The 26,914-nt window shown below is 47.8% G+C and overlaps 2 protein-coding genes across 3 annotated transcripts in view; both read right to left on the reverse strand.

Annotated features, from left to right (window-relative positions):
• The window catches only part of IGDCC3 (immunoglobulin superfamily DCC subclass member 3), a 95,520-nt gene extending 79,816 nt beyond the window's left edge, over positions 1-15,704 (reverse strand). Inside the window, exons 1-2 of the mRNA XM_021552600.3 lie at positions 15,588-15,704; positions 5,406-5,711 (exon numbers count right to left, since the gene is read on the reverse strand). Of these exons, the coding sequence (XP_021408275.2) occupies positions 5,406-5,711; positions 15,588-15,654 (373 nt within the window). The 5' untranslated portion in view covers positions 15,655-15,704. The remainder of the gene's footprint in view (positions 1-5,405; positions 5,712-15,587) is intronic.
• A 3,745-nt stretch (positions 15,705-19,449) lies between these two features.
• IGDCC4 (immunoglobulin superfamily DCC subclass member 4) overlaps positions 19,450-26,914 on the reverse strand; it is an 87,801-nt gene continuing 80,336 nt past the window's right edge. For both annotated transcript variants that reach the window (XM_021552575.2, XM_021552574.2), the window contains exons 19-20: positions 25,665-25,829; positions 19,450-24,102 (exon numbers count right to left, since the gene is read on the reverse strand). In XM_021552575.2, coding sequence (XP_021408250.2) covers positions 23,578-24,102; positions 25,665-25,829 — 690 coding nt within the window. In that variant the 3' untranslated portion in view covers positions 19,450-23,577. The remainder of the gene's footprint in view (positions 24,103-25,664; positions 25,830-26,914) is intronic.

The following is a 26,914-nucleotide window of genomic DNA, read 5'->3' on the forward strand; positions in this document are numbered from 1 at the left end:
ATCCTGCAGATCTACTAAAATTCCCAGTCAAATCTCCAATTTTCCCCTGGTGACTCCTATATTTGTACATTTGTTTTGCAACACACACAGGGCCAACTGTACTGCAACAGTACAGATGTGAGAGGCAGCGTCATGTGAACCAGCATGTCCTAGGGGCAGCCAAAAGAGCTGATGGAGGGAAATAACCCATTCACCCATCATATCCATCTTCTGGAAACCTCTCACAGTGTTTCTGCTTTACTTAATTTCTTTTGCTTTCCTTTTTTTCCTCTTTAGTAATTCCTCATGGGTATTTTTCCCCTCTGCCACCCACTGCTGCAAGCCCAGAATTTGCTCTGGGCTTGCCATAAGCACTCAAAGCACAGACAATATAGAAACATCACTGGCATTAGGGCTGAGCCCTTCTGCTAAGCACTGGAGAAGAAAGAGCAATAAATATGAGCAGAGCCACAACAGGGGTGGGGGAAATCTAGTTTATGGATGGAGGAAACTTGGTAAGTAACACCAACAGTTAAACTGCAATAAAATTCAAATGACCATTAGAAAAAAAGTTCCTGGGAGTAAAAGGAAGATGTCTCCAGAGCTGTAACTGACACAAGGGCAGACCTTTACCTCCAGCACATTTTGCACCAGTAAAGCAAGGAGTCACAAAAGTATCCCATATCCAAATGCAAAAACAGGTTAACTTGTCCTAAGCACAAGCCATAGGTAGGGCTCTGCTGCAACACAGATACTGTACAGGCACAAGATAAACCACCAGCAAACCCACGTGTTTAAGGTCTGCCTCAATGTTTTGAGCTGAGACTTGCAATCTGCATCCGAACAGTGGCATTGCCCAGGAAATACCTTGGTGACAACTTTGGTGCCACCTTATTTAAACCTTAATTTAAAATGCTAACTTCATAATGAGTGGAACAAAACTGTGTAAAAACATTTCCCACTCTAATCCTGGTTTGATCCCCCCCAGTATGGCCTTCTTTTGTAATTACATCCCTTTGTGATCTCACTCTAATGCCTTGTATTGTGACCCATAAAATAATCAGCCCCCTTTGTCTCTCCCTAATCCTTTTAGACTTCCTTCTTGTCTCTACACTCTTATAAATGCTGCCATTATTTGGGCTCAGCAGCTCTTCCCACCACCCCAGAGCCTGGAAAGGGGGCTGCAGGTTAAATCCTGAATATATTCTGTGCAGAGAAGCTGAAACGATGGGAAGATCTTTGGTGCTTTAAAATCCCTGTGATTCCCAACCTCCTCCCATAGCCACACAGCTTGGCAGGGAAACCAACCTGCAAGTTTGCATATGCACTAGCCCTCTCCACTTCTGTATCTTGCTGATGACCTGAAGACCTTTGGCCTCGAGGTCACAGTGGCCAGTGTGTTTGTGGGGACCAGCATGCTTGTCCCCAGGCTGGGTGAGGGGAGCTGCTGCTGCTGTCTGCAGGGATCCATGCAGAGAGGAGTCACAGCATCTGCCTTGCCCAGGCTATCAATCCTGCCCTCCTGCTGGCAGGCTAAGTGCCATGGGCAGCCACACTCGGTGGGATGGAGGAGCAGAATTTGGAACAGGATGCAGAAGCAAAGGGGGTCAGGGAGAAGAGAAGAGCACAGGGATGTGTTCTGCTATGCTAACTACAAACCAGTCACCCTGCAGCAAGACATAGTGCAGAAAATGTCTTTACAAGCTCAGATCTGTCCAGAGTTATTATCAGGTCCTGCAGTACTTCAAATACTGGGCAGGTCCAATTCACCAAACTCCAAGAAATCTATTTGGCTGTAAATTGCACCATTGACTTAATTCCCCTTGTTCCTTTTTTTTGGTGTGTGGTTTTCTTTTGGTTGGTTTTAGTTGTTGCTGTTGTTTTTGTTTGTTTGTTTGTGGGGCTTGGTTTTTTATTTTTAGTTTTTTAAGGGTTTTTTTAAGCATCAGATCAAACAGGGAAAATTGCTACTCTCAAGCTGGATACGTGCAGAGCCTGATCTGATACCCAGTTTGATGGTGATTTCCAATTAGTAGTAACTGCTTGTTATTGAGTAATATAATCAATGGGTCTTACTCCACTGGCTCGGCTGTGATTTATGATGATGTAGAGCCAGGTCCATCAAATTACAGCATCGGCAAAAAGAGCTGTAAATGCCACGAGATGACACAATCAGAGCAAGTGAGGCCAAGTTAAGCAAAGGGTGGTGATGAGAAGAAAGGTGGCTGTGTTCTGGGGAGCCCACCTTCCTGAGGAGTGGACTCTGGATGTTAAAATTGCTGAGAGGGCATCTTCATCCACAGAGAGCCAAAGCATGTTCAGCTTCTGGCATGCATAGGGGAAATCCAGCTCCTCAGAGACCTGTGAATACACAGCCAAGTGGTGCCTCCAGAGAACACTCTGACTATGAAACTGATTTTAATTAAGACAGCTCACAGTCATGTGAAGCTACGAAACTGTCACTGAGAGACAGAAAAGATCTGTATTCAATAACCTGATCAGATTATAAAAACATGTTGCATTCCACAATCTTTTAAACTAACACACCAGGGTTTGAACAGACACAGAAAGAGCAACTGAAAGAATTCCAGCTGGGGTGTTAGGCAGAGAGTAGAAAAGCTGAGGGCCTCCCTGCTCAGTTCAGTCACACGTAGGCTTCTTGCACACTTGTGCTTGTTCAAAAAAAAGTTACACTACAAAAATGTTAACAATGTTTTTAGCACCTGACCAGTCAGTCCACAAACCACCCAAGGTCCACTCCTTCTGCTGAGTATCTTTGATTAATAATGGTGACATACAGAAACACCCCAGAATTTAATGAAATCAATTTACTGAGTTAATTTTAGGAGGAAGGGTTTAAGATGCACCCACTTGGTGAGGAAACTGCCAGCACCTTGAGCCCATCAGGGCCGCACGTGCAGCGGCTGAGAGCAGCATATTCTTCCAGTTAAATTTTACTCAATGCCAAGTGTTGAAGTAAATTTGAAACATAAAAATATTATATCCAGCCCACATTTCCTGAATGCAAATATGTACATTCCTCTGAGCCAAGAAGATTATATTCCAAGCAATAATACAAAGCCCGGGTCTGTAACGGTGATACGAGACTAACAGCCTGCCTTTGAAGACAGCAAAAAGTGCAACAGAGCTCTCAAGGGGCTCCACTCTGTCAGATCTCTTTTATTCCTCTATAGCATGGCCTTGATCAACTTTCAAGATTTTTGTTTGTGAAAGGTTTTTATTTCTCCTTTGCTTTTGTGTTCAGATGTCAGGCTCAGAGGGAAGAAGAGATCAGCACTGGGATGAGGTTTTACCCACCGGCAGTATTTACTCTGCTCCGCAAAGGTCTGCTTAGCGCTTGGGTTTTTTTTTCCTTCCAGGCAGCCAGCACCCATTCCTTCAATGCAAAGGTACCTAAAATGGGGATAATTACCCTTCTCCTTTGACTTGCTGACTGGGACTTGGAGCAAGGAAAATCACTGTCTCTTGTGTGTAACCACCCTGAGACTTCAGGGCTCAGGGTATAACTGTGATTAATTCTCAGGAGATTTCTTCTGCGATTAAGCAGAGTCCTAAGTGTAAGTGTGTGTTCCTGTGGCTCAGGCACAGCAGGGGAGCTTGCCCTGAGCAGCAGGTTACATTTGCCCACAACATCCTGTTTTATTCCCATTATTTGCACGCACCTGTGGCATCAAGGCTGAGGGGGCCCTCTGTTTGTGCTGGCTTCACCCAGACCTCTTCTCAGGGCTGGCAACAAACCAAGCCTGAAGCTAGAATAGAGTCCAGAGTATTTCAACACGATCCCTTTTTCATTTTGATTCATGTGAAACTACAGCTACAAAAGGAAACACTATTCAGGGACACACAGCACATCACATACATATTGATGCAGGAGCCAAGATAACAGTGTTTATTGACAATCCACAGTCTCAAAGGTAATTCCTCTGGCTCTCATGTCTCCAGTTTACAGGTCCAAGAAGTTTGACATTGTGCTTGTGCATGAGTCGGCTTCCAGCTCATAAATGCCAGAGCCATTCACCAAAAGTGCTCCAAGGTTTAGCACCACAAGACTGACAAGTCTGAGATCCAGCTGCTAATCTGGCACGGCCCCAAAGCCCTTGGCTCCTGGACAATGTCACTTCTTACACTCCTGAAAAGCTAGGTTTGCAGATGGCCACTTCATGTACTTGGGAATTGTTATACACAAGGGCTGGAGTGTTTCCTTGGTGGGCTGCCAGCCGGCCCTGGCACTGCGGGGAGTGGGCGGCAGCGTTCCAAAAGACCCCCTAGTTTGGGAAATGCACACAAGACCTCAGCCCCCAACTTTGCCTTTGACTTTTCCAGCTTTGCACCAAAAAATCATAGTGATATTTGCAATTGCAACAGAAGCATTAGTAAGTTGCTTGCACAGAAAGAAGAGCAGTAGCTATCTCCCAAACAAGTTGGAGAATCCTTCAGAAAACTTAACAAACCAGTGTTCCACCAGGTCTCACAGCTGTACCACACACCCATCCTCACACTCACATAGAAATTGCTCCCAGCAGCAGCTTCTGGTTGAATGCAAAAAGAATCAGTGGCTGCACTCCCAGAGCCCCCAGACAGTCTGTGGGCAAAGAGAGCCACCAACACAACAGGGACAGAAACCACCACGGACCCCCAGCTCTGCTGTGTGTCAGTCCTGGGACAAAAACCAACCAGCAACCAGAGCTGACAAAGGAGAACCAGGAGATCCAACAGGACAAACTGCTCTGACCAGGATAAAGCAATGGGCTAACATCAGGAAGTGTGCAAAGCTGGAGTCACAGCCTGCCCTGGACTTCTTCCTCCCCCACCTTTAAATTTCATTCCCTCATTGGCATTTTCATCTCTCTTCTCCTCCAGGCTCTCCCATCAGACAATCTGTCTGGTGTTGTTAGCCTTGCCCCCAAAGGCACTGCCACGCCAGGTAGTAAATAAGATCTTGCTGCCTCTACACTGCCAGCATTAAATAACAAAATGAAAGATACCATGACCTTCAGGAGGTCTTTGCCTATGGTTTGGGAAGCACTGCCTGCCAAGCAGAGCCCAGCTGTGCTGCACAGCAAAGGGGCTTCCAAACTCACTGCAGGAGATACACAAACCACAGACTACTTCACCACATGATTTTAATGTAACTTACACCTCCAACACAGAGAATTTGCTGTTGGAAGGTTGCTTTTAGTTTTCTACCCAAGAAAGCTGATGAGCTCTTCTTTCACATTTGGACAGCTACATAGATGCCTGCCAGATTTTGACACCAGCTCCAGGGCTTTTCTCTCTTCCCTCTCTTTAATCCCCACTCCATGAAAACCCAGCACCCACCATGCTGCCCTCCTGCTTCCCAACAAAGCCAGTGCCCCTTGTGGGATTGCCCTGTGAGGTGGGGGTGGGACAGTGTCTGTACTTACTTGCTGCCTGAATCTTCGCCTTCCGGCTCACCAGCAGCCCGTAGTGGTTCTGTGCCATGCAGTCGTACTCGCCTTCATCCGAGGACCCATCTCCCCGGAGCCTCTGGAAGCGGGAGACGTAGAGAGACCCGTTGGCCAACATAAAGGCGTTCTCACTGTCCACGATCATCACGCCATTCTTCCGCCACGTGATGGTGATGGGCTGGATGCCCTCCACCTGGCAGTAGAGGATCAAGGGTTGCTCCTGCACTGCTATGTCATCACTAGGCTCCACAACAAACGCCAGTTCAGAGGAACGGCCAAAATCTAAAATGAAGAGAGAGTAGGGCAGAGTTAGCAGCATGTCCAGGAGCAGCAGGAAGAGTCAACTGCTATGGCAGGAAACTGGGGATGATGGAAATATTTTGAATGTGCTACAAACTGCAAGTGTTTCCGAGAAACACAAAACCCACAGGAGGCAGGCTTTGCCTCCCAAGACATTACTCTCTGAACCTCAGGATACAATTTCTTAAAGCACAACCACAGGCAAAATCCTTCAAGGCTGCCTTTGGAGGCTCCAGTGAAGGGGACAGGCGGGCATACCCCTCCAGCAGCTTGCCAAACCCTAGCTCCACTCCATACTCCCCTGAAGATTGCCTCTTCACCTCCCATTGCAGGTGTGCATCGTTAGACAATTAAAACTTGCACAAGCATAGGGCGTCATCCATTCCCTGCCCAGGAGAAGTGCACACCAGTGCTGGAAAGCCATTCCTCTCCTGACATAACCAGGCAGAGGGGCTGTGCCGTGCCCCAGACCCGTTTGCAGCACAGCCGGCGGGGGTGAAGGGAGGATCAGCAGCTCCCGATTCAGACCATATTGCCACCGGCATCTTCCCGACACTTCTCCCGCCTGGCAGAGCGGGAGGCTGTTTGCCTCTCACACGCAACACCGTGCCCTTCTGTCGCTTTGGTCTCTCTCACGCTGTAACAGGCAAAGCATGGTGCTATTCAGCCCTTAATGAAGAGCAAGTTAAGCACCAAAATACAAATGCACAATGTTCCGGCTCAGCCACACAAAAGGTTTCTTGCAAAGCAATTACGCTAAACGATGTCCATGAGAGATAAGTTATTGCAGAATTTGTACCAACAATAGGGAAACCCTCACTTCCCATGACACAGATATGTCCTAATTTACTTCTTTTGCCACAAGAACATGCTTAAATGCTGTGTCTTTGGCACATTATGCTTCACTTGGTCACAGCACACCTTTTGAGGGTATAATTTGCCCTACAGTCATGATCAGACACTACAGAAGATGACAGAAATAGAACTATTGCTTAAAGACTGGCCAAAATACATGGAGACATGAAAGACAAAAAGAGACCAAGAAATGGGAGTTATATAGATATTTGAAGGCTGTAAATGCAGGAATGGAGGTGAACTGGGTTTTTTTAAAGAGGAGCAATGGTGAAGAAATTCCAGCAAAGAAAACTATAGTTTCATCCAAATATCGAGAGAGAGCCTTTCTAACAGACCCTTCAAGGTGGGGATTTCCCAACCTGTGATACAGCTTCTTTCCTCTTTCACAGGCTCAGGGGAACCAGTTTCACAGATGCTCACAGAATTGGGATGCACACAAGCAATATCTCTTGCCAAACACCAGCCACAGCACGGGTTTTGTAATGCCTGTCCCTCATACAGACCCCACCAAGGATAGGATTCCCCCACATTAGGCTCAAAAGCAGGGTGGAGGGCAGACTGTTAATTCATAGTAAGAATAACAGAGATGAGAAGAGGCAGTTACACTAAAGAAAGAGAAGAAAAAAAAGCTGTCTTTTCTGCTCTGCAAACCCAGTGAGATTTTTTTTTCTTTCTTTCTGTAAATCCCCACTGCTTTCTACGGCAACTTAAATTGGATTACGGGGGATAAACATTGAGTGCAACCTGAGCCGAGGCAGATGGACGGAGCAGACAAAGACAGCAGTGGCACTGCAGGGCCAGGCCAAAGGTACTGCCAACGAGGTATGAGTGTGTGCAAGGAATGGACAAACCCCACTTAGTGACAGGCACCTAAAACACACACTTTATTAACCCATTAAGTCTTAAAATGTCAGTCTAGCTCCAGCCATCTCGGTGATCTATCGCTCACTGTGACTCTTTTTTTATGAGATAGCCCTGGGGTCCTCTCAGCAAGTCAGACTGCAGCCAGCACAAACCCATCAATTACTTTTTTTTGGTGAAAATTAAGGAATTAGATGAATGCTCTGCATTTTTCTGCAAAGTGGCCAGAGTCTCAACACCATGCTGGGGCCCCATTCCCTATGTGGGTGCTCTGGTGAGTTAGGTAGGATAAGGACCCTTGCATCCTGATACTGAGCCAAGAGGGACTTGTGACTCAATTTTCTAATTGAAGATTTCAGAATTTAGCCTAATGCACAATCAGAAAAAAAAATCCACAATTAAATAAATGCCCCATCTTCCCCCAGCACCCCTGTACTCTTAGATAAAACAGCTTATTATTATATGTACAATAAAAGGAAGAATCAACATAATTACATGCCCTTCCTACAATTGCTGTCATTATAACAACCATCATTAAGGCCTGTGATTGGAGATAATCATGTTTGCCTCCATAAACATTCGGTCTGCATCCTCACTCCAGGCTGCTTGAACTGCAGGAGTGATGACGCTCGGAATTAGGACGGGGGTCCTCAGACACTTGCTGGAGTGGGGACAGACACTGGTCCTGAGGTTTCCTTGGGCTGCACTCAAGAGCAGGACTGTGCCTTGAGGCGTGACTCTGTGCAACTGGTTTGTTACCTGTAGACACCTTGCAGTGTCCAGAAGCACCCAAATTCCAACTCAACTCAGGTTTTTCTCATGGGATGTTTATCAGACTTTTAAGAAATCTTGCTGCCTCCTTCCTGGAGTTTCAGGCCCAGGTGACCAGCTAACCAGATGCATGGGGAGAAGCTAGTTCACCCTATCTGGGGATCTGGGAGAAGTCAAGCTCTGTCTTTCACCTCTCTTAAAGGCAGACTCTGAGCACAGAGCCCTCTTTTCCCAGGATGCTCAGGATGAGAGACAAAAGGACAGACACTCCCAGAGGAATCTCCATGCTGGGACAAGAAGGTTCCTGGTGTTTGCTCTAGAGATCAGCTCAGAGGAGCCAGAGGGAGAGCACAGAAAGGATAAGGAGGCAATGGTGGGAGAAAAGAACCCACCCAATTCCATCAGCATAAAGAACTGATTACGGTTACCAGTGAGGCACAGAAATTATTCTGCAAAGTTGGAACTAAAGACACTCCAAAGACACGTGGAAATAGTAAAAGTGCAATTAATTGAGAGATCACAAGGAAATTGCTGAGGCTGTGCACATTCACTCAGGGAGTCTGAAAGCCCCATCCCTCTCCAACAGCTGGCTGTGTATCTAAACCCCTCTGATCCCACACAAATCCCAGGTACCTCCCAAAACAGACTGTGAGGCAGCGTGGCTCACAGGCACTCCCTGCTCGAGGCAGGAACTGTACAACTCTGCTCGTGGCAGCTCCAGTTTGCAGTTGGAGTCGGGGCATCAGGCAGGCAGCTGAACAGCCCGCTTGTCTTGACGCCGCAGCGCGCGAGGGAAAACTGCTTTGCTCTCTGCAAAGGGATGGAGGGAGGAAGCGTGATTAGCTCTGACATAAAGGCCACAAGAAAATTACTGGAATCCTCATTCTACAAGTCTCCTTTTGAGAAACATTTACCATCTCCCTGAGCAATATAATATGTGACTATATGTGCAAATATTTAACAAAAACTATTTCCCCTATTGATCAAGCAGCCAGGCATACTCAGAGAAACCAATTAGCACTTGTGCTTTTGAACCAAGAGATTTATTTAGTGCTGAGAGAAAGAACTTTGAATTAATGGGAAGCTTAAACGACACTTTGAAGTACATTTAAAAAAAAAAAAGTTTAATTATTTTTTACTTGACACTGTGATGCACATTCAGGGCTTCCAAAGAACTTGCTTGTACCCCTCTATTGTCCTTTTCCATTTGGGAAACACGATTTTGGCTTTCCGTCCTGTGTTTCAGTGGCTGACTAATGTCACCACTCTAATTAATGGTGACATCCATGGCCAAGGACCTCAGTCACATCCTGGCTCATCCTCCTGGACCCTATCCAGACCCACAGCCAGCAGGGCCATCCCTGCCTGGGAGCACATGGTCCTGACAGATGAAGCCCATATTATACCTCCTGTTCTAGACAGGGAACATTAATCACAGAGGGATGAAATAAGCTGCCAATGGCCCGTTCTGAGCTTGTGGCAAGGCAAGATATTGTGGGAGCAGTTGGGTCCACCCCACTTTTCCTGGTGCAGCATCATTGGGAGCACTGCTGGGGAGACCGAGGTAACATCAGCTCCTTCCTCATCACACAAACAGCACGACATCCACCTGCAAATTGCCTCACATCAGCACAAATTTGCCCCCTTCTGATTTACTGTGTTTATTCCCAGCATAACACAGCCTTAATCAGCAGCATAACCACCACCAAGGATAACCGCTCCAGTCCTGCTCCAATAAAGCCAAAAGATGTGCAGGACCAGAGGATTTTAGTGGGATTTTATAGGTGAGTATCAGGACCAAAAACCTGGATGTAGATTGGGCCGTGCACATGAAAAATAGCTCCTGTTTTTCTAGTGGTGGGTTGTTTTTCATTCAAATCCTTCTGCAGATGGAAGGATATGGAAGGAAGAGATATATGGACCTAAAAGATGTTCTCCAACAGATTATAACAAGCTTCAGGCTCATGAAATTGGCAGCCTAAAAATCCAGCTGGTGCCCTCTTAAATCTCCTTGAGCCTGACCCAGACCCTAAGGAGAAAAGCACTGCACCGCAGTAAAGTGCAAATTGGCTCTTTAGGGCATCCAGAAAATTTACATTTAAAGAAGAGGAGAATAGGCTGTAACAGGCCCCACATCTTGCTGGCAGTAAAGTTTACTAGCTCAGAATTTTTTATTCCCTTTCCTTTTGGACAGGAGGTTATATAAAGCGATTTTTCCATCAGGGAGCATAAACCACATCCACTCGTTAAACGATTGCAGGAGGTCTCTGACCTCCTAAAAGAGAGGGATAACACAACCTCTCAGCCACCTGACAGAGAGCCCAAAAACACCCAGCATCACTGACCTCACTGGGGACACCGATTTTAGCTGAGGAAGGGAAGGAGCATGGAAAGCCAAAGAAGTTGCCCAAAATAATTTTCAGATGTTTGAGACCAGACTGAGCAAATCCCAGGAGGTTGCTTGTTGAACACTGTGGAAGCTGGAAGCATTCACAGCACAAAGAGCCTTTCTAGGACAAGCTCCAAGTCCTTGTGGGCTCCCCCATCTCTAAAGAATGCAGAATAAAACCTGTTGGTATAGCTGGAAAGGGCAAAGACCTTTCCTGAGCTAATTACCCACAGTAGCTCCATCCACAGCAAGGCATCCTGAGAGCATGGCAGCAAGCCGAGTAGGATGCGCTGTTATTTGCATTCCCCACGTGTTTAACAGCCCTGACCAGATCACAGCCTCACCGCAGAGGGCATCAGCGACACAAACACAGAGCAGGAAACAACCGTGCACAAACACAGAGCAAAGGCACAGCCAAGATGGGAAATGCTGTGCCAGAGCCAGGGTCCCCCAGGCTTCAGCTCCCGAGGCTGCTTTAATGTAGGACAGGGGAACGGCTGGTTCATTCTCCAACCCTGCAGGAAAGCATCAGGGAGGTGGCTGTCCCCACAGCCAGGCCCTTGCACAAACCCAGCAGGAAATGGACTGGCCACTCAGTGAGTGACAGTGCTCATGGATCAGAGATGGTGGCTGGCATGATGGCACAAGGCTGCCAAAAAAGCCACAGGCACCTTGGCATCACAGTGCCAAACCCCACCAGCCAACACAGCCCTGCCACCAAGCCCTTGAATTTCAGCTTGAGTTCTGGCAGGCAGGGATGGCATGCAAGGAAAAGGAAAGGAAGGTCTTTCCCACAGGAAAGTTAGTGTGACAAACTGTGAAACTCTTAATTGTATCCAGGGGATACAATTAGTAGCAATACAATTACAAAAAGCAAACTCAGCGCTCTCTCCTCCCTGCTGCTCCCTCTGCCTTATCACCTCCCACCCTGAAATTCAGGATGGAGGAAAGCATCTTGGTTCTTTTCAAAGAGCAGAGCACTGCATGGATCCCTGCTCCTCCAAAACCAGCGCCTTGAAACACGAGCTCTTCTCTCTCTTTTCACGAACTCTCAGGTTTCAGCAGCAATGACCCTTCTGCAAAAGCATCTTCACAGCTCAGCAGAACCATTCACCACTACCCACATCCCCTGACTTGCCATCAGCTTCATCAACACTATCTCATGTGCTAGAATAACAACCACAAAAAAACCCCAAAACAAAACAAAAACAAAAACACCAAAACTGGCAGCAAATCCTTGACTCCACTCTGAAACTCTGGTTTTAAATTACCAACACGGAGCAGGTCTGGGTTGTTAAGTGACTGGGCTGCTCTCGAGTGGAAGGTGCGATACAATGGTGACATCTGATATAATAGCAAGGCCAGATCAGTGTGCTCAGAGCTTTCCTCATGCACTTGCCTATTTGCCTCTCGTCTCTTAAAGTGCAATTATTGACATGTTCTCCTTCTTAACCATCAGTTTTATATGCTTGCCAATGACTCCTGAACATGTGTAAACAATTATTTTTATTTTCTTGCAAAACCAAAATGTTGGATATTCTTTTGGATAAGCAGACTCGGGTAGATTTTCATGAGCCCTGCTACATAATTTATTAGTTTCTAAACTCTGTAAAACTAAAAGCTCCACTAAAGTTCAAATAAGTTTGTGATTTCAAAGCAATTTTGAATGGACTATTCCTGTTTCTGACTAATGTTAGGCAATTGATTTAAATGGGAATTCTTAATCTACAGAGGTAGATTCTTGCATTGTTTTGTTAGTTAAATAAAAGGACAATATCATGGGCCAGAAGCCCGGGAGTGCAAATTATGAAATATTGTGGGGAAAAGGGACAGAGAAAAAAACATATTCTGTCCCAGATCTGCTGCAGGCTCCAAAATTAAGTGCATGATCTGCTCATCCCATGGCTTTGGAGCAGAGTCTAAGGGTCTGTGAAGCAAGGGCTGGCATGGGGTCTGCTTGGCACTTCACACACTGTGACACAGGACCCTTAAGAAATAAGGAAATCAGAAATAAAAAAGGTCCAGCAGACAGAAAGAGGGACAGAGATTTTCTCATTTGCACAAATTAAATTAAAGCAGTTTTGCAGCTCTCTGCCAGGCAGTGTTGCTGAGCTTAACCATGCTGGCCCATGCCAGGCTGACAGCACATGGGCCAAAACTGGGATTAAACAGGATAGAAGGGAGTGGGGAGCCAAGCTGCAATCCTGAATCTGGGATTCTCTGCCCAGATCCTCTCCCCTGGAACCCTCTACAAGCTCCTAAGTGAGCATGGGAACTTGTTCTGTGCCACATCCAGAGCCTGACAGGTAACAAGAAGAAGCACAAGTACACCAGCTTAATATTTCTAACTCCCTTTGCCAGGGGTGGTGAGGCAGATTAGAAAGGGAGAAACCTGTCCTGTTGCCCCCTCTCTCACCTTGCTTTATGCACTTCCAAAGTTTAATTTTGGCACCATGATGCCCCAGCAGGCACCTGAGTGCCACGAGCACAGATGGCTGCACACTCACACTGCTGTGCCAGCTCTGCCCCGAGCACAGGTCCCAAAGGTGGTGCATGCTGACACAGCTGTGCGACGCCTGCCCCATTTCATGGGCTGCCTGCTGCTTCCACGCGGGAAAACCACGTCCTGAGATTCTCCTGTTGAACTCCCAAGAGAAACAAAGTCCAAACGTGGGCTTGAATTTCATACCAAGTCTCTGAGCGTTCCTGGGGAAATGATACCTGATACTCTCTATGTGTATTAAGAAAAAAGACAGGGTATTACACCAATTTAGTAGAAAGCAATCCTTCTTTTTTTTTTTTTTTTTGTCTGAAAAAAGACAACAAAGCCATACAGAGTAGAAATTAGTGAAAGCTTATAGCTTCAATAATTTAGAAGTTAAGCCTACTTAAACATAAATGACGATGTTTAATTCCAAGGCTGTTACTGAGCAGAGCCGGGGAGCCTCTCGTATCCTATGCCTGCCTTTGAATGCCGGGCTCAGCAATAACAGACAAAAGCTGTCCACCACCCAGAACAAAGAGCTCCAGGAAATTAAAAAAAAAAAAAAAAAAAAAAGAAAATACTGTCGCGCTGCTGAGCCCACTCCCGCACGCTGACCAACAGCTCCCCGTGCCTGGTTCACAGTCGCCAGACAAGCGTTCTGGGGAGTTGGAAAACCACAGGGCTGGGAGTGGAGCATCGTGTCCCGCACTGCTCCGACACAGCATCCCCGGCGAGGCTGCTCCGGCGCTGATGGACACTGATGCGGGAGGGTTTATTAAACTCAGCAGAGCGCACAAACACCTTAGCTCGCTGTTATCCACGTCGAGAGCACAGAAATCCACCGAAGGTGGGGGGGGGGGGAACCGTCAGAACCAAAAAACTTTGAAAGTGTAGTCAAACACTCCTCAGCGGGGCCAGCAAAACACACTCCGAAGTCAGGAGCCACTGACCCGCCAAGGCGCAGCATAAACAAACACAGAGCAATTTGGACAGCAGCAGGCGATAAACCTAGACACAAATTCAAGTTGCTAAAGTTCTGCTTTTAAATATTCACTTCTTTTCATTTCTTCTGTCAAAAAAATAAATAAATAAATAAAAGAAAAAACCAAACCAAAACAAACTTTTTAAACCATCCTCATTTTACTACTCAGGAATCTTAACATAATAACAAGATCCACTTCTATTTTCCGTAAGTTACACTGGCTTCTCCTCCTCGAGCGGTTGCTACGGACCACGTGGCGAGATTTATGATACGACTAACCCACAGCTTTGCTTTCCAAACACCCTAGCTGCTAATCTTTGATAAATCTAACACACATTTTTCTCCCTCTGACCATGCTGGGCTGCTTACACGGCTTTTTTTTAATAGTTCATAGAATAAGCACAGAATGGTTTGGGCTGCAAGAGACTTTAATGACCGTCTCATTCCAACCCCCCCTACATGGGCAGGGACATCTTACACTAGCCCAGGTTGCTCAGGTCCTACTTTTCCTTATCTAGAAGGCTGTTAAAGAGAGACTAGAACAGGCTACACACGGGTATTTTGCTGCAGAACAGCATCTTTGTCAGATTAGACCCATGCTTAAGTAGCATCACCAGTAGAAGAAAAACACTACCATTTCTCTGCAGGACATGTGCACAGTAGGTCCAGGGAAAGCTCTCTTTTGATGTTTTGTTGTCCAGCCTGGTGGACTGTGTTACCAATGCGGACAGAGCCGGCGTTAACAGGAGAGCACAACATACTTATAAGTCTGAAGTTGATCGCCCTCATCCCTGCAACTTGTCTCCCAACATCTCTTCCCTGTCGCTATCAGAGCCTTTGCGGACGAACGCGACGCGTCCGTCGGGCGCTGCCTCCCGCTCCCACCGCGGTGACGATCCCGGCGGCTCTTACGATCCGGGCACGGGTAGATGGCCAGCCACACCACTGCCCCGGCAGCCACCACACCCCTTCCCCAGCGCCAGCGATGGGGGCTCGGGCTCCACAAACACCACCGTCCCTCCCTAGAGCCCCCCGCACTAGGGGTTTCCAACTGGAAGCACAGTTTCTGGGGAGCACTTCGGGATCTCTGCGCATGAAGGCGCTGGACGGGCTGGTGTGGGATTCTGCAGCCCCAAGCCACCACCCCTGCTCGCCCTCCCGGAGGGGGATGCTGGCCCGCGGGGACCCCACGCCGCCCGGGCGGACACACGCGGAGCTGCTCGGCCCCGTTCAGCCCCCGCGGCGGCCCGGGGCCACGGGGAAGGGCAGAGCGCGGGGCTGCCAGTGACCGCGGGCGAGCGAGGGAAACGGGACCGGCGGCGGGGATGGCGAGGGACAAGGGGACGAGCAATGCCCTGGCCAGCTCGGGGGTGATGAGGGGACGCGAAGTGCTGGAAGGACGGACGGACGGAGCGGCCGCGGGGAGCGGCGCTGGTGCCGGGTGCGGCGGCGGCAGGTCCATGTCCGCGCCCCTGCCCGCTCCCCCAGCCCAGCCCAGCCCAGCTCGGCTCTTACCTCCGCGGCAGACAAGCAGCAGCAGCCCCAGCAGGCAGGCGGGCAGCGCGGAGCCCGGCGGAGCCATGGCATCCCGGGCGGGCGGGCTCGCCTCCCTGCGCCCCACGGGGAGGGAGCAGCCCGCCGGCAGAGAGGGAGGGAGGGAGGGAGGGGAGGAGGGAGGGCGGCCAGGCGAGAACCACCCCCAGCTGTGGGGAGGGCGGGAGAGGGGGGAAAAAAAGGAAAGGGGAAAAAGGGGAAAAGCGGCTCTCAGCGGTGCTGCCCTCGGCGCGAACACGCCGCCGCGCCGGGCGGGCGGGGGGCGGCGCTGAGGGAGCGGGGCCGCCGGCGGGCGGGGGGCGGGCGGGCAGCGCCTTGCGCCATCTTGCGCATTCGCCGGGGCGCCGGCAGCGCCGGCCGGGCTGAGAGGCGGGGGCTGCTCCGTGAGGGGCCACTCCGCACCCGGGACCCGCGGGGAGTGTGCGGGGAGCCTCATGGGTCTGCCTTCACCGGAGCCCCCTCACGGCACTCCCGTCACAGAGCACGTCTCAACACCCACTCACGGGTCGAGCCTCACCGATCTCCCCTCATGTGTCTCGCTCACCAGAGCCCCGTCGTGTTTCTCCCTTCACAGGAGCCCTGTCTTCAGAACCCACTCACGGGTCTCCCCTCACTGGTGCCACTTCACGAGGCTCCCCTCACAGGGCTGCTCTCACCGGTGCCCCCTCACGGGGCTCCCGTCACTGAGGCAGCCCCACAGGTCTCCCCTCAGCAGAGCTGCTCCAGGAGTCTCCCGTCACCGGTGTCCCCTCCTGTGTCTCCCTCACCAGAGACCCCTCAAGGGTGTCCCCTCCCTGCCACCGGAGCCCCCTCACAGATCTCTCCTCACCACTTTCGCTTCCCGGGGCTCCCTTCACAGAGCTCCAGGGATACATCAGGGGGCTTCCCCTCACCTGTCTCCCCTCACTGGCGCAACCTCGCAGGGACACAGAAGAGCCTGGCTTGTCCCACCTCTGTGCTCCTGGTTTTAATGCTGTCCTAAGTGACTTACCCGAGTCAGTAATGCAGGTGTTGGACCAGCCCACTCACCTGGGAAGAAGCCCCAGTGAGGAAGGGCCAAGTAAGGGATGAGTGTGTTCCTAAATACTAAAGGACAGGACAATTTTCTGCCCTCCTGGCATAAAATAAGGATAACGTGTTCTCACAAGGCTCTCACCTCCTGTGCCCACACAGTATTTTGTGCCTTCCAACTGATCCTACCCTGTCCCTTGGCCCATGTTCTCCACAAACATAACTCATATCATCACTTCGAGCAGCAAAAGCCAGCTCTGCAAAGACAGCTCAGTGTTTTGTGGTGTTTGCTTGGCAAAAAGGAACTAAAATGAAATAAATGTCAATCCTAACCAATTTCTTTCTTCAGACTAAAACCAGATTTTGTGGACTGGGTTACTAAACCCTGTAACCATTCCTAGAAACCTGGGGAAAATCTCTTTTTGAAGAGGAGCAATGTGAGGCTTCCCTGGATGGTGCACCCTGAGCCTGTCGGAGTCGGCTAACGAGGAAAGAAGACGTCACTACATCTGCTCCACATTAAAGCTTCCTTCGTTTAGCAGAGGGTTGAGCTGTACGAGGCTCCTTCCAGCTGGGGAAGAATTTGCTCTGGCTCCGCCAGCCTCACGGTAACATCTGAATTTCTGTGCTGTCCCTGACCTTTTGGCACCAGCCATGCTCTTGCTCCGACTCCCTGGCTCCTGCCATGAGGCCCCATCAGCATTTATGTAATGCTTGAAGCCATCATGGACTTGTGGCCATTATTACTGAGGATGGCTTGTGGGAATTAATAATTCCAAGAGAAACTGAGCACTATGTGCTTTACAGGGCTGCTTTCCCTGTTAACCACAGATTTTGTGTGCTTTTGCTGCCATGTGCCCTGGCAGCAGCCATGGGCTGGGGGAGGTAGATACGTGTTTAGGGTATCACCAAGTTCACCTTCACATTTTGCAAATTACACTGGTGCCAGCACTGGTGGCACATTCTGAAATCATCCACTGTGGCCAAACAATAGGACTTATATGAAAAACCATGAGATCTTTTAGGGAATAGGCAGGTTTGGGGCTTTTGGAGCCACCTAAGAGCAGGAATTCAGAGCACTCATATGTAAGTATGAGGGCTTAGAAAAGTTGCTTTGTACTGGAGGCAGGAATTTGCTTATCATACTGCGAGCAGAAATTGGAGCCTTTGGAAAAGCAGCTGGGTTACAGGAGTGACGGTGTCCAGCCCAAACTGAGGCTCCAAACCCTTTCCTGCAGAGCAGTTGATGGGTCCATTCTTCTGTCCCCCTTGCTGCTGAGGGGCACAGGATCTGTCTGTCCCTCTGCCCTCCCTCTCCATAATGCCCTCTGAGGGCATCGCTCACCCCTCACTCCCTGCACAGCAAATCTCCATCAGCTCCAATTGTGCTCCTGATTTACACCAATTAACTGCAAACTGAAGTCCCCAAGACACCATTAGTAGTTTCAGTGGATGAAGTGGGAGATTAACTTGTCTGAATTCACTCCATTTATTATTCTATGTGTAATTGTGGTTACCCTGCCTGCTAACAGCCTGGGAGCTTTTCCCTTATGTATGAAGATGCAGGGTTTTAGCATCCACTTCATGGTCAGTGAGCAACGGGGAGTGGGAGCTAAAATTGTGGCACTCACCTTGAGGCACTGAGCCAAGAGCCATGCCAGCAGTGCTGGGACAACCCCGGGATCTGCTTCTGGAAGATGTTTTCCCCAGCAGAAACCGTTTTCTCTGAGTCTGTTGAGAATCTGTGAAGCAAACCTGACCACCTCACTGCATCACACAGCCCACCGTCTCATGCTGTGCCTTGTTCCAGAGGGCTGAGTGGGCCATGCACTGCACTGGAAATTGTAACTCCCTGAATTACCTGAGACCAGGAGAAACCCAAGCCCACTGTAGTGTATTTCCAGCTGCATCCTTACACAGTGTGTCGGGGTGACAAAGGTTGGGAAGAGAAAGAAATGCAACCTGATGCTTTGCTGTTCACTTCTCTCCTGTAACTGCTGTGTCAGTCCATCTCTGTCATCCATTCCATCCCACCGTGGCTCCTCTCAGCAGCCTCCAATCAGCATCCTATGCTGTGAACTGGGAGCTGGAAGAGTGATTTGCAGTCACCCATCACCCCCTCCAAGGTCCTTCCTTGCTCGTTTGTGGGGTTACCTATCATTAGGAGAAAAACTCATCAGAGTTACAGTCTGACAGAGTTCCCTTTAACCACTATCAGAGAACACTGTGCTAAGTGCAGATTTATTACCTCTGTAATGCAGATAAAATGAGATTTTATGGCTCTGTAGTCGTGGCAGCATAAAGTAATAATGGAAACTATGTACTGAAGTAGGGAATGCATCCCAGGAAGGGAGATGCACAGGAGGGTAATAGTAGTGTCCTTGGGCACTGGCAGGTATCCTCTCACCAATCCTGCTGGACACAAGCCACCAAGGGCTCAGCCCAGTGTGCCATCCAAGAGAACTCTCACCACTCATCTGCTAGATGCCTCTACTTATTTTTACCATTAAAGTTTCCCAACAAGATAAAGCATGAAACTGGACAAATAGTTTTTCCTAAAGGAATCAGTTCAAAACTGAGAAAGCAGCAAGCATCCAGAAATGCCTAATGAATCCAAACTCTGCTCATGTCTGAAATTCCAGAAGAATCCCTAAGGAACCAGGTACCCACTGGTAACATCTCACAACCTTCACAGTGATGAGCTCTGGTGCTGAAGTGGCGTGAGTGTGAATCCTGCATTCTGCTCCCACCACTGCTTCTGCCAGCAAGGTACAGCCTCACACAGCAGGAGCAGACTTAACTGTAAGATAAATTCCACTGTTTTTAAAAAAACATTTTATTAATAACTCATTAGTTAAGGAATATAAGGACAATGTATTACACTTTAACACTAAAGAGTATTTGTGGAGTAAGAACAGTGTCTGAAGAAAGAAAGTTATAATAAAGTACAGTATGGAACCAAACACAGACACAACCTTCAAACAAGATCAAGTTCTGGTTACACATCTTTATGCACTGTGCAGAAAATGAAATTTAACTTGAAAATACAAGCAAGGGAATACAGTAACAGAAGTAGATGGTAGATTTCTGCTGGTTAAACACTTCTTTTCTAACAAAAGTAGCAATTAGAAAAGACACAATGATTCCTTCAAAACACCTATTACTAATGAGATCAAAACCATATACAGCGTTCTATTAAAATGGTTGGGTTTTTTTACACAGCAATATTTCATGGGCTGATTGTTAGCTAGTAATGTAAAAAAAATCACAACTCTAAATCAGAAGTTATCTCATTTGAACTATTTAAACCAGAACTTTGCTGCCTGTTAAGTAAGAAATCAAGTCAACAAAAAGTTGATAGAGGTTTTTATCTGAGTTGCATGTTTCATGTAACAAGAAATGAAAAGAAATAAAAGGATGAGAATTGTGACTCTCACAGCAGCATGGGGAATATACAGTTGTGTAGCCAAAAAGTAACATTAATACTAGAAAATTATGCCAGTGAGACAAACCTGACATTTTAACAATGTAAAACAATATACACCAGCAAAAAAATTGAACAGCAATAATCTTTAGTGTTACTGAAAGGAAGAAAATGAAGAAAGGAGCCTGGTGTGCAGGAACATTAAGCATGATGGGTAATTAAAGGTATCAACAGTTTGTGTGCCTGTGAGAAATCTGCAAGAAAAAGCTACTTATTTCATGATAAAAAAATAGATGCACTGGTTGTTTCAGCTTTACACATCAGAAGTGTATTATGTGTCTTCGATTCAGTTCCAGCTGAGACTGAAAGGTCCCTGCACGTTCAGGGCAGGGGGGACCTGGAGCACAGCTGAGTTGGACAAGGACATCCAGCACTGTGTGGACGTGTGCTCATCCAGGGACAGCTTTGGTGCTGCTGGTCAGTGGTGGCCTCTTGGCTCCAAGGGAACTGTCTGGCTTTTCTGCAACTCAGGTTTGCCCTACCAGACCATGGCCTCCACAGTTCTTGGACAGCCAAACACTGCCAGCTTCACACCCTAGTATAGTTTGGTGAAGTGTAATGAGATCAGAACAAGCCTCAGCATACGGTGACAAAAGTGTTTTGGGGATGCATAAACAAAATTGTTTGTGGTCTGCTGCATCTCCCCAAAGCTCTCTGAGCCTCTAACTATTGTGTGGTTTGGTCCTCAGACCAAAGTGATCCAGGGGAATGGTGCCCACTGTTCCTGCTGCAGTGAGCTGCAGTGACAGGCAGGGACAGCCTTCAGGCAGCTCAGGGCTGTAGGACTGCTGAAGGCTGTACAGGCAAAGCAGGGGGTGCATGTACAAGGGAGCACCCCCAAAAGTGTGGCACACTCCTACCATCCTGGATGGAAAGTGGCAATGGCAGTGTGGTTTGTGCAGGGCCTGTTCTGTCACTGAAGAAGGGCAAGAACTCTTCATGGAACTGGGACCTGAAGGCCACCCTCTCAGGTCAATGTCCCCCCACGCACTGCAGCGAGCGCCTGGCCTTGCCCAGCTGGAGGGTTTGTACGTCTGTGACTGCATCGCTCCCAGGGAACTGTGAATTGCCCTTATTGCCTGCAATAACACTTCACTGCTTATCTGTAACCCTGCTAAGTCATGAGTTTCAAAGTCTTGTGGCAGTGGGTTCTGGAGGTTATTGACACACTTCCTCTGCCCAGTTATGTTTCCTTGTGTTTTCCTCGCTCCAATAGCACACACACCAACTCCTGCCTTCACCTGCTCACTGGCACTGGTTTCCAGTCTCTGTCCCACAGATTCCAGAGTCATGGCTAGCTAGAGCACGGAACAGCATTTCTGAGACTCCTCAAGACACCAAGCTGGAGAAACAGAGCAATCCCAATGACTGGAAATACAGCTGGTTACCAGAACAGTGTGTCATACTGGGAGGAGATGCTGCCAGCTGAGGAGAAGTGGAAGCTCCAATATTCCTTCCCATCAGAGTACATGGAGGCTTGGAGGTTCTCATTTGCTGAAAAGCTGGAGGTTAAAGGGTTGCAGGGTGCTGGTGAAGTGACGTTTGCCATGCTGCAAGCAGTGGTACCTCCAACCCAGTCGTCACCAGGAAAAACAAAATCTAAAGTCTTTTACAGGATCTCAAGTTGGCACGCAGTTTCCCCATATACCCTGGGGAGAATTTCAGCAAGAAAAGAGGAAGGTGGGTATCTTTTCCTTCACTTTTTTAACAAATGGTGAGATGTCTGAATCCTCCAGGAAGGCAAAACATTCATCAAACACCCATGAACAGAATTATTGATCGTTGTTAACTCCAAGCAGCTGGTCCACTCTTGTAGCATTTGCAGTCAAACCATGCAAGCCTAGAGCAGGACAGAGACCAGCTAAAAAAAGTAGAGAAAAGTCCACCTTCATCAGGGCCAGGCTGAGAGACATGTCAGCAGTAAGCATACAGCATCAGCAGGAAGAGTCAGTGGATGATTTTCAAGCCAGACTGACTCGTAGGAGACCAAAGATTTAATTTTAAGGCTCTGGTGGCGCTCTGCTTTAAAAAAAAAAACAAAAAACAAAAAGCACCCAAAAGCACTTTGGCCAGGACTATCAGAAGTGACTGGAAAATTTCACTTGTTCATCCAAGGCTTTCAGCAAGTCCACTGTTTACAGAAGGCTGGGTGCTGCTCTCTGTAAACCAAAACCATCTGAGATGTCTCCACACAGGCACCCAATAAAAGAGAAAATAAATACCTGCCCCCAGTATCACAAGTTACTTTTGCAATTGCTGGTTCTTCTTTCTATTTGTTAGTATAAGCTTGTTGAGGAAAGATGGATCGACATCCTGCCAGCTAAAGCAGTCTCCTTTGGCAGCTGCTGCAAAACACAGTCCTACAGAGAGACACAACCCAACTCTCTGGCTGTAGGGAAGGTGTCAAGAAACAAAGCATGAGAGACATCAGATCTGCAGCACTATGTGTTAAAGAAGAGTCAACAACCAGTGCAAACATATTCTTTAGAAAAAGGCAGTATAAGAATAAGTTAAAACCTATAATGGACTATAACAAATGAGTAGATCTACTGCTTTTTTTTTCCAACAGACATGAGGTAGTTGTGTTGTTAGGGAGGAAAAATAAAGAAAGAGAGAAGTAGTAAAAATGCTACTCTATACCACACACTATTCCACTTTATAAAATTAAATAATATAAAGATGTTCCAAGGAAATAAAAATACATGTTGTACATTAAAAGGACAGATGTGTACCTAAAATATTAGGTACAAGAACCTACATAAAACAAAGCCCAGGCTGGTGAAAAGACCCAGACGCTGCAGAAGGTTCTATATAGTACAAGTTGTTAGAGGCACTCGTAGAGTGTGTAATAAAAGGCCACTACATCAGCCTGCTAGTAGTAGTTACTGCAGCAGCGCACACAGAGAGCCTGGTAATCCTTCTAACCACGGGAGGGCAGAAAAGGCTGGTGCTTACAGCTCACTGCCTTTGTTTCTGGGGCTTCCACCCGCTCCTGGGACTCCTGTGCCAGAATTTATCCCAACGCTGCCAGGCAGTCAGTAGTGCCCGGGCACTCCCCAGGGAAGAGGCAGTTGAGAAGGATCCCTCGGTGCACTCTGCCACTTCCCAGTGTTAAAGGATGTCCTGCCAATCGCCTCGAGGGCCATGGTGAAGTGACAGCCCCAGACTAGTGCAGAAGGCTCTGTTCCATCGTGGTTCCACGGCAGACTTTGGCAGATGGCTCAGTCCTGCTCCCACCAACACTCAGTTCTTCAGCAGCTTCAGTGGGAGGAAGATGGGCCCTTTCCAACCCACCTGGCTTCCCGAAGGCCTCTGTAGAGCTGACAGGTCCAAGCCCTGCTCTGGTGAGATGCTGCACCAGCTCCTGCTGGGCTCAGCCAGCTGAGGGCAGGCAGCACCTCATAGGGACAGGCTCTCCTCGTGCTTCAGCCCTGCTGTGATCAAAATCAGTTTAGTTCATTCTTTGTGATTGTGGACATGTGGCATGTTCTCAGATGCTGAGGATGGACTGGTTAAACCAGAGTTACTACAGAGCAGGTCCTCCTCAGGTGCTGTGGAAAGCAACTGGCACTTGACTGGCTGCAAATCACCCCTGCCTTCCTGGCTGGAATCCGAATCTCCACTCTCCAAATCCAGACTTTCTCCATGCCTGTGGAAGCCATTGGTGAGCCCATGGATGCAAACAGCCTCTGGTTTGTCAGTCTTTGTGTTGGTACAGAGCAGCTCAGCCTGGGCCTGAACCTCCAAATTGTCCACACAGTCCACCACCACTTGGCCAGTGTCCTGCTGGGAACTGGGAAGAGCCAGCTCTGCTGAGGGGAGCTCTTCCAGCTCCCGGTCCTCAATTTCTGTCTCTTCGCTCTCCAGGGTGTGCAGCTGGGAGTTGTAGTCTCTGTCAGAGGCTGAAAAATCAGAATGGACGATGACTTCTGCTTCTACATGGTGGAGGCTGGCTGGCAGGTGGCTTTTCTTTGCTTCATTCTGTTATCAAGCAGGGGAGAAATTAAAAAAAAAAAAAAGGTAGCATAAGTGAAATTCAGATAACTGAGGCTGTGACCAAACCAAGCAATAAAATTTATTTATTTTTAATCCCATTGAGTGCAATGGGATGTACACATGTCTCTATTAAGCATTATCTTGATATGTTTCTCAGGGCTTAGGTCTTAAGAAGCAACTCAAATCATCTCAGGATCATTATTTCTATTTTACGTTTGAGAAAGCCAGTCCCAAGGGATCAAAGTGATTTGCTCACAGTTTCTTGGCAGGCTGGAGCAACCATTCCTCCAAGCTTCTGTCAAAGACCACAATTTTCAAATCTCATCAGTGTGTTTCCATATTAAGGGCCAGATTGTTAGAGGCTGAGTGGGCAGCACTGTAGGAAACTGGCTTCTGAGATGGATAAAGGGGCTCCCTTCACTTTCCTCATTTAATTTTGGCTACATATTACAAAGTGTGTGCTTGTTGAAGCCCTGGTCACAGCCTGCAAAAGTCTGTGTAAATTCAAGCACTTTAATTCAGAAAGAAAACAGTAAGTTCTGCTCCGCAGTGCTTAAGTGGAGTTCAGGCTACAGATCTCCACAAATCTGGCTGAGAAGCAGGTCATTTTGTGAGATTATCACTCAGTAATTTACCAGACAAATTATTGTAGAAGCTCACAAAGAGCTCCCTAGGCAATCAACGCTCAGATTCTGGGCTGAGTGTGATGTAGCAGCAAGAAGACAATTCAGAGTATGGAAGTGATATCCCACGTGTAATTTGCACTTTCTGTTGAAGCCAACTTTGAGCATCATTTACATATTTTAACACTTTTCTCTTTTGTTGACAAACTCTGATGGGTAAGCTGTGCTGTATATGCTGCCCTGTAATTGGGCTGTAAAACATTGTCTTAACTCTATCCACAATGTTAATTACATCCTGTGTATAATTGATTTTCACACCACAGCCTAGGTAGGTTACTTAGAAGTATTTGCTGGGGAGGGGGAATGAACTTTTTCAAAGAATAACCAAAGAAATCTGGTACAGAGTCAGTCTGAGCAGGTGTCAGCTTCCTTTGCTAAGACAGTTACACAGATGCACACTCTCCCAAACACAGGAGTGCATATTTATTCCAGTGATGCCATATCAGAAACAGGATTTCCTCCCAGAACACAAGCGCACTGAAAATTGCTCTGCCCTATCTGGAGAAGGGAGTTTAAATCAACCCTTGATCTTTGACTCCTCTTACAGCCAAAAATACAATTCCTCTGTCAGGCAAGCATGCTGTAGATCTTACTGACTGTGCTGAGCACTGCAGCTCCTAACTCACTCAGGCTGATTGCTGCCCAGCCACAGCAAAGACTGCAAGCAGACTGCTGGTGCCTGGCACCAGGTCCTCAGGAACCAGAACTGCCACAACCCTGCTGACAATCAAGCTTCTGACCCCACCTGGCCATCACCAGACCACCAAGCCCACAGAAAGGGGCTGGAAAAAGGAGAAAGGAAGATGGAGAAATAAATGGAAACCCACATGAGAACACACAAGTCAACAAAGCATCATCACCCACCATCACAGCGTCATAAACCAGGGCTTGTAAGAGAAGCTTCTGCCCTGCACTGGAGGGGAGCTTCAGTGACCCATTGACAGCAGAGAGAGGCTCTTTGGTGATGGTGTCCCCATATCTGGTGATGCTGTTTGTCCAGGCCTGGTTGGTTGATTTATTCCATGAAGACTGCAGGAGAAAAGTGGCAGGAGAAAAGATGCAGTTATCACAGACATGTATTCTTATCCTCATACACATGAAATGAGAAGCAGCTTGAAAAAGGAAAATGCAAGTTGTGAAAATACCATAAATGTGGAGGACACTTCTGATAGCATCAAAATAAAAATGCTGTGCAATGGACTCACACGGTCCCTGCCTTAGAACTGGCTTTATTGCTGTTACATGGGCTGATGCAGAGCACAGGGATAAAAGATGCCAGATGGTTCACAACTGGTTGCATAAGGGGCTTTCCACTGATTCAGTGGGTAAATCATGGCACAGACATCATTTAGAGGTCCACTAAAATCAACTCCCTGCAAAGCTGCAACAGCCCAGAGCAGAACAAGCCTACTGAGAAATACCACAGAGCTGGGAAGGGACAGGGAAATCTGGAGCTGAGTGACCACAGTCTTTGCTTTGGCAGAAGCCATGCTCCCCATCACAGAGGAGGACCCTCACCCTTGGGCAGTGCCCTGTGTGCTCCCATAAGAGCTCGACATTCTGCTAAACCACTCGCTCTGCAGCACAGACAAAAGCTCCTGCTCCAAGCCAGGACTTAGGAAAACACTCTGCCATTCCTCATCAACACAGAGGCACAAAACTGGGGGCTTTAATTTTTTTTAATTTTTTTTTTTTTTTTTTTTACAACAGACCACCAAGCAATTCTTTGCTCAGCTTTAAATCCCCTGGGCAACCAGTGTTACCTTGTTTGTAGATCTAATTAAATTATATGGGCTGAACGCAATTTGTTCTGGGTTCTTTCAGCTTCCCCTTGCAATAAACTGTTGAATGCACACCTCTGTGTATGGGAAATGTGTGTCTTTAAGAGCTGAAGTTATTTAACAACTCAGACTATTAGTTCACAGGCAGAAAAGTATTTTCTTTCCAGGTTTTGATTTTATTGGGCTGTCCTGCATGTACCTGAGGTAAGTACTTGCTAGTACTCACATACATATACACATGAACACACAACTCATATTTAAGGACCACACAGGCCCATTATCTCTGGCTTTGTTCCACAGATGCTACATTATTGTGTGGGTACAAGAGAGGCT

This window comes from Lonchura striata, chromosome 11 (genome assembly GCF_046129695.1).
Source record: "Lonchura striata isolate bLonStr1 chromosome 11, bLonStr1.mat, whole genome shotgun sequence".
Lineage (NCBI taxonomy): Eukaryota > Metazoa > Chordata > Aves > Passeriformes > Estrildidae > Lonchura > Lonchura striata.